This window comes from Trichoderma reesei, assembly GCF_000167675.1.
Source record: "Trichoderma reesei QM6a unplaced genomic scaffold TRIREscaffold_13, whole genome shotgun sequence".
Lineage (NCBI taxonomy): Eukaryota > Fungi > Ascomycota > Sordariomycetes > Hypocreales > Hypocreaceae > Trichoderma > Trichoderma reesei.
Window position 1 is genome coordinate 467,070 of NW_006711160.1, and position 7,225 is coordinate 474,294.

The 7,225-nt window shown below is 52.6% G+C and overlaps 2 protein-coding genes across 2 annotated transcripts; both read right to left on the reverse strand.

Annotated features, from left to right (window-relative positions):
• Positions 1 to 2,995: 2,995 nt before the first annotated feature.
• Positions 2,996 to 4,405, reverse strand: TRIREDRAFT_108807 (uncharacterized protein; the record flags this gene model as incomplete). Its single annotated transcript, XM_006966581.1, has 8 exons — positions 2,996 to 3,071; positions 3,123 to 3,198; positions 3,412 to 3,445; positions 3,794 to 3,846; positions 3,919 to 3,929; positions 4,017 to 4,050; positions 4,281 to 4,328; positions 4,399 to 4,405. The coding sequence occupies 8 exons, from the start codon at positions 4,403 to 4,405 to the stop codon at positions 2,996 to 2,998; spliced, it is 339 nt and encodes a 112-aa protein (XP_006966643.1).
• Positions 4,406 to 4,456: 51 nt separating this feature from the next.
• Positions 4,457 to 5,587, reverse strand: TRIREDRAFT_122569 (uncharacterized protein). Its single transcript, XM_006966582.1, has one exon. The coding sequence runs from the start codon at positions 5,436 to 5,438 to the stop codon at positions 4,962 to 4,964; it is 477 nt and encodes a 158-aa protein (XP_006966644.1). The 5' UTR covers positions 5,439 to 5,587; the 3' UTR covers positions 4,457 to 4,961.
• Positions 5,588 to 7,225: the final 1,638 nt, after the last annotated feature.

Below are 7,225 nucleotides of genomic sequence, written 5' to 3' on the forward strand. Positions count from 1 at the left end.
ATCAAATACTTCGACCCTTTGCAAATGCAATGATCAAATAATGAGCCGTCACTCGAGAGGAGCGAAAGCCCTCATGACAGCTGTTTCTACAAGAGCGGCCCATCCAGAACGAACCAGCCCCTGAGCCTCTTCCCAACAACTCAGATCTGCTCTTCACCATCAGCCATGAGAATGCTCTATCAAATGCAACCGTTCCCGTGGAAGCAGCCTGTGTATTCCATGCGTGAGTCAATGCCGCAAACAACAAGGTCACGACTCACAGCGTCCAAGAGGCATCAACAACACTCACCAGCCATGCAACAATGCCTTGCAAAGCAAACCTTCAACATTTCCACTCACTCTCCCCCCTTATACCCTCTCTCTTCTCGTGCGCTGAGCGCTTCACCCTCTTGCAACACGCCGGCATGCAATGAGAGCCATTCAAAAGCCGTCACCAAGTGTCACGATACACAACAGTGGCAGCAATCAACGACAAACCCTCAGCATCTCGGCCATGAAGAGGTGCAGGATATCGTCGTCAAACCGTCTTTCAACTCGCAGATGCCCTGCTATAAGAGCCCTCGTCGGTATCCCAGGATATTGCTCGTTTCGTAAACCAAGTCCATGCAAAAGCATCAACTCCCCCGCCGGCATTTTAAACAAAAAGTCCTCGAGTCAGGCCGTCCTCGGTTGCAATTTCAAGGAATCTCAGGCTGCCACACTAATCGCTCTCGCAGACAGAAGCCTCCGGACTCGAGAATTCCGAATTTGCACGAGTTCCCTCACAATGCCCTTGTCAAGCAGACGCGGCTCGGTGAGAAGCGGGTCATCCATAGAATCTGACCGCTCCCGGACAAGGAAGCCAAATCCAACCTGCGAAGACTGCGATGGTAAGGGATGGTTCAGGACATCAAGGCAGGAGAGGGTCAGTGTGCCGTGCAACGTCTGCTGGGCCAGGGGTTGGGTATACTGCTGCCAGGCCCCTGCAATCTTTTGCAGGTATTGCCGTAACGGATTGCCTCGCCGCGTAGACTGTGGACGCTGTTCTGGTATCGGCCGAATAATCGTCCTCAGGACCCATCACACAGATCACACATGCGGATGCGCATACTGATGGTGAAGCCGCACGGAGTCGAAGTCCGAAGAGTTCTGCTGCTGCCCTTCGGCTACAGCCCACGTCTCCTCTAGCTGGGGCAGTCTACATTTTTGAATGCATGCGGAGCGTGTCACTGGGTTTCGTTGCTGCTGTATGAGAGTTAGCAGGAGCAGGAAATGGGATATTATACGAAAGACGAGATAGGGCGTGGAAGCAGATGTGTGTCATCGGCTTTGGACGGGATTGGATCCTTGGACGATGCTATTTTAGGCGTCCATAGCTACAAGGCATAGATTATACATACGTGTGAAACGCGAACGGACCCTGTGTAAATGGATTGATAAGGCTGGACACGACATCACCCGTTCAAAGCGATATACTTTCTGTGGCTGGTGACAGACAGCTCCTGCTTCTGAGTCAGCTGATGAAGGATAACTTGACCGCGAAACTGGTGATGCGGGCGGGATAGAGCCAGCTAAAATCCCACAGGCTGAGTGTGTAATGCTCGTTCATCGCAGATTGATGGCACATCCGCACAATGTCTGGCTTACCAATAGGCACAGTATGATGTCTGGACTCGTGGTGATCCTGCAAGCAGCGTCAGCCAGGCAGGATGCACTTGCATATGACTGCATTTGCATGGTTTGAGACATGATCTAGCCCAGAATCCAGATGATGGTCGCTGTCATCAGGTAGTCAGTCACCAGGATCTCTCCTCCATTGATCTATGTACATGTCTGCATACATACAAAACGGACGAGGTTGAGTCGGTGTCGTACAGAAAGGACATACCTCAAAGAACCTGCAGCTAGGTATCTTCGCCAGCACCAGCCCTGATGACATCAAGACCATGAACAACGCATCCTAGCCACAACCAACCAGAGATGCTGAGAGCCGTTTTATGCAATTTGTCTGGCGCCAACCAGACAGGGACAAGGGTCGAGCTTTGGTCATCAAAGGCCATGTCATTGCTCCCAGCAGATCCGTTCTTTTGCCCCTCAGATCTGGCTGTGGGGCTTGCTTGCGTCTGATCAAGATCAAATCATCAGGGTCCCTGTATGTACTTTTTGTCCCGAGGCATCCATGGACAGGAGAGAGAGTGATGAATGCATAACGCTGTCCATGGATGGCAGACATCGGTGAAGAAGCCCATTCGTCATTCTCGGGGGCTTTCCATGCTGGTGCTGTCGTCGTACGCAGGCTGATGAGACGCCACCACAGCTGCGATATCAGTGTACTGGATGCAGAAGAATATCCATGCTCGTACAAATTAGTAGGTAGGTATAGGAAGAGAGCATGGAGATGAGCAGCAGAGGCGGCGAAGAGCATAGTAGGTAGAGAACACGTGCCTGGGTCCCCAAAGCAAGAAAGCAAGAAGCCGCTCCTGCCAATGCCAGCCAATGTCTGCACAACGTGCCTGCCCCGTTGCACGTCCGCCGACGCTTCGTCATGCCTTCCTCGGCTACGGCCACCGCTATTGCAGCTCTCTCCTACAGCTAAGTACCTAGTAGGTAGTACCTATGTACTCCGTAGAGGGAGACATTTCACCCTGTATCTCCGATGTGCTAATGCGGTCTGCACCTTCCTACTGCAAGAAGGCATGATTTTCAATCTTTTGTGGATTTCATTCGTCTGTTTCTTTCTCCTGCCGATTTTCCTCTTTCTCTGCGGTTTCTCCACGCTACATGTACTCGGCATCTACTTCCCCTCGTCCCCCATTCACCGCAACTTTGCCATGTAACCACCGCGTACTCGTACTGAGTGAGGGACTCCTTCCTCCTCTGCGATGGCCGTTTCGGATGGACAGGGGGGAGGGAGCAGATGCCCGAAAGGCAAGGGAGGAAGGAGAGAACCACCACTGGACATCTGCCAAGCAACGATGGGAAAGGGCCAAGAAGCAAAAGGGAGGGAAAGCACTACCTAGGTAAATAGAAGAGAAAGGAAGCGTGGGGGTTCTTGTTTCTGCAATACGGATTGCGGCCTCCCCGCACATTGACTGGTGAACAGAGCAGCAGCACCGTGACACTCACTACTACTAGGTACCTACATAGGGAGGTTGCTGTGTGGCAATGGCTGCGGTGCATCGTGCATGACAATTGGTATGACATTTGCGCTGCCAAAGTCTGTACGACGTCACCTTCAGAAGACCAAAGCCAGAGCCAGGATGACGATGAAGAAAAAGAAAAAGCCCCTCCTTATCGCAGCATCTTCCCCTCGTCCGCCTCCTCTCCTCCTTCTTCATGCGCCTCCGGCCCCCCCTGCATGAGAGTGAAGGAACCAGCAAGGCGAAACAAGAAAGAAAAGGCCACCCAGACATCTCGCAACCAACAACTCACAAAAGCTAAACATGTAGTTGCATGTAAGTTGATACTACATAGTAGTAGTAGTAGTATGTCACAACAAGACACATGCATAGCACAGAGGTCTAGACAAATCCCATTTCTCGCCCATCTCCCACAGCCTCGGGAACCTGCTAGACTAGCTCACAAGGGTAGCCCCAATCCAGCCATGGCTCCCCCTCACATCATGCTATGCTTGCATGAAAAGCAAACCATTTTTTTTTTCTTTTCTTTCCTTCTATCTGCGGCCCCTGTCTCCCCCATTTCGTATACACATCTCAGCAGAAATTTTTCAATTCCCGCCCTCTTTCTATTGCTACGCCTCCGGGTTCCGACATGTGAAAGATTTCTCACTGTCCTACATTGTACTATTTCCTACCCACTTGCCGGCTATCACCGGGCGGTCAACTGGAAGACTCGGAATAGGACGATCTGAACAAAGTCTCCCCCAGTTTTACGGGGCAGATCACCCTCAAACTGTCACCTACTGTGTATACTACATACCCGTCATCTGTCTTCATGTGCACTAAGTGAGCAGCCAGAAATTCTAGAAGCACCTTCTGGATATTGCTCTTATAGCATTGCCTACCCAAGGCACTTACTTTGAGCCCACTGCTCTCAACGTTGATAAGGCACCTGTCAATAGGTAGCAAAGTCTGCCGTAGTACTTAGTGGTATCATTTCGCTGCCTCTGCCAAGCAGCCTCGCCACCCCCATGTCTCAGTCAAATGTATCACCGAAATCTTGATAGTATCTCAGCCAAGAGGCAAAGGAGAGACAGCACCCAGAGACACGGCATTTCAAGCTTAATCTGACATTCTCTCGCCTCTCCAACCAACAGCATCGCCTCAAGATCCAAGACATACAAAGAGGCCCACGCCAAGAAAAAAGGCGGAAGGCGTCGTCAGCGCATTCTAAAGCAATGATCGTAGCACGACTGAGATGGCAGTGGTTCGTAGTGACGGTAACACCTTGGGTTCTTACGAAGCATGTTCACCGGATGCCAAGTGCCTTGAGTTGGACAGCATCATGTCTTTTTGTAGGTATGTGTATTGATCTGATACTGTTGCACATCTTGTGCGCAACACATCCTCTTTGTCCACCGTGTGCTCCCGTAGCACAATCTTGCAAACTAGGTGGTACTATCTGGAAACCCATCTTCAAATTACACCTGAGAGGTGTCTGATACATGCTTCCCATAAATTCCATAAATTTCATTTGCCAGAGGCAAAAAAATCAGTTCGCTTGAAACATCCGAATTCATTCCAATAACATATGCCAAGCCGAGCACAATCAGGCGCTAATAAGGCGCCAACACTGGCTATGAGGGAGTAGATCTGTTCCCTCGAGTCATTCCGCTCTTGTTCCCAACTTTTGTTGTTGCTGCGCCGCCAAAGTAATCTTTGTTTTTTTGGGGCGCTTGTAATAACAGTAAGATATCGCTTGCTTCATCCCTCGTGGGTGGATAAACAAAGAAAGACGCAATAGAAGAAAGGAAAACGCCAATTTGCCGTGTGTGTCATTCGAGCGAAGTACGTCTCCATCGTTTAAGGAGAGGCAGGAACATCGTGGAAGTCGTCCTTGTGGTCATCGGCGTGCTGTCCCCAGTAAACGGGGCCCAGCTTCAACACCCTGAAGCCCGTGGTGGAGCTCGAGGAGGATCGTCGGCTCTCAGGGAGAGCGTCAGGGCTGCTGGCAGGCATCTGCGGGTAGGATGACGAGGTGGTCGGTGCCAGAGATAGGAAGGCAGAGGGAGCAACATCCGGTGAGGGAGGCGTGGCTGGGACGTCGTAGAAGTCGTCCTTGTTCTGGCCAATGTGCTCACCGCAGTAGACGGGGGCGAGCTTCAGGACCCGGAGACCGGTGGGAGAGCTGATGGAGGCTCGTCGTGGCCTGACCGTACCCTCCGTAACAGAGGGCCGTCTCTCTGGGTGAGGGTACGACGACGAAGTAGCAGGAGCCAGTGGAAGGAAGAAGGAAGGGCGGCGCTCAGCAAGAGCGGCACGGGCAAAGTCGAGAGACATCTTGAGAGGAAGAGTTGTGGAAGTTTGGGACTCTAAGTTAAAGTGACAAAAGATAGTGGTAGGCACACAGGAGAGAGACAAAGAGATGAGAGACGGGATCTCGTGTGAGTTGGGCGGAATATGAAGAATGTCGGTCCACGAGAGATGGCCTGCTGATATCGTTGTTGAGGATGGATGAATGGAAAAGAGAAAGGAGAGAATACCCACGACAACAAGAGGCGATTGCGTGCTCTTTATGCTCACCAGCGCCGGCTCTCGTGTCACAGCTGCTTACGGATGCACATCCCAAGGAGGCGCGTACGAGCACCTAACTCGAGACAGCGCTGTCACTGACGCTAAGCCGTCAAGTCCGGACAGCATGGCATGGGGGACCCGCACAGAGAGATCGGGAGCGCGGATGTCGAGAGATTTGCTCTGGACATGACATGCCCTAAAGGGGGTGCGTCATGGGAGGTAGGAGGTGGGCTGAGACGCGGGCATGGATCTGACGACACACTGGCAGTATTCGCCTCCTGCCAATCTTCTCGCAGCCCAACTACACACCAAGTCATCATCATGTGAACAGGAGCGCTCACCCTCTCAACCTCTGAAGCGGTGGTCCTGGCCGTCCCGTCATTGGGTGCAGACGCTTTGCGTCGCGTCCGTGAACCAAAGCCAGGGAGCAAGTCGGACCACTCATGTCTGTCTGCCTGGCATCTGCTTCATGCAGAGCTGGTATGGCCCCCCTCCTGTCGAGCGGCACCAATGATAGAGAACTATCCCCCCACGCCGGCCGGGGTCTCGCACTTTGTTTTCCCTCCCAGCTTGTCTTCTTTCCTGCTCTGGTCCGGTTCTTTCGGCCTGGCGGTCCTCGCGGCAAAGGAGATAAGAGCCCGCGTGCGAATTTACGACAGCTAGCTCCGAATCGGGCTTAAAGCAGGTGACGAGCCGTGCACAACTCGAATTGCATAACAGACACAAAGAGAAGAGCCAGAGATTTGCCGGCCGGCGGGGGGCACCGGTTCGTCCTTGATGAGGCCCTTCAAGTCGACGGTGATGCTTCACCGTCCAAGATGGACATCACGGAGGCCGAACTCCACTTGAAGATCGGGCGGTAGTGGTAGTATCACATAGCGACTGAGATCCGGGGTGCAGACCGTAGTCCCGGCCGAATCTCGAGGCTCATTGGACGCTGGAAGCGCGTTCCGGCACCCAAAGGGATTTTTCGGAACCGATGTCGGGAATATCGCCCCCCAGCGCTGCCATGTGCCTGTGGGCCGAAGCAGAATGCGGGGAGGGATCTGGACTTGCTTCAAGATCTCCTGACAGCTGCAGTGACCAATCTATCAAGCTTTTGGAGGGCCTTGGCTACATCCATGTCGAATCACACCACGGCGTGATCCCGAGATATAGCCCTGCAGGTTCGACGCTTGTCGGTAGAGGCACGCTTGTGTCCCGAAGTTGGCCGATTGTCACAATCTCGCTCTCCCCAAATGATGTCCAGTTTGTCAGAGGGTATCCCGACCGTGACGATCTGCTGAAGAAGGTGCGGGTAGCAGCGGCAATACACAGGCCAATTCTTTCCAAGCATATTACCTTTACGGTCATTGTCCCGTCGCTCTCGCAAGCTTAGGGTTGTCTGTGCTGTGAACCTTGCCACCATGGGGATAGTGCACTCGGTCTTGTTTGATAGACTGCTTGCCACGATCCTTTCAGTAATCTGAAGGACCCATCGCTTTGTGTCTATGGTTGAGCATCTGACAATGTAGATCGAGGGAAGCAGGAGGGAAGCGGAAGACGGAGACGAG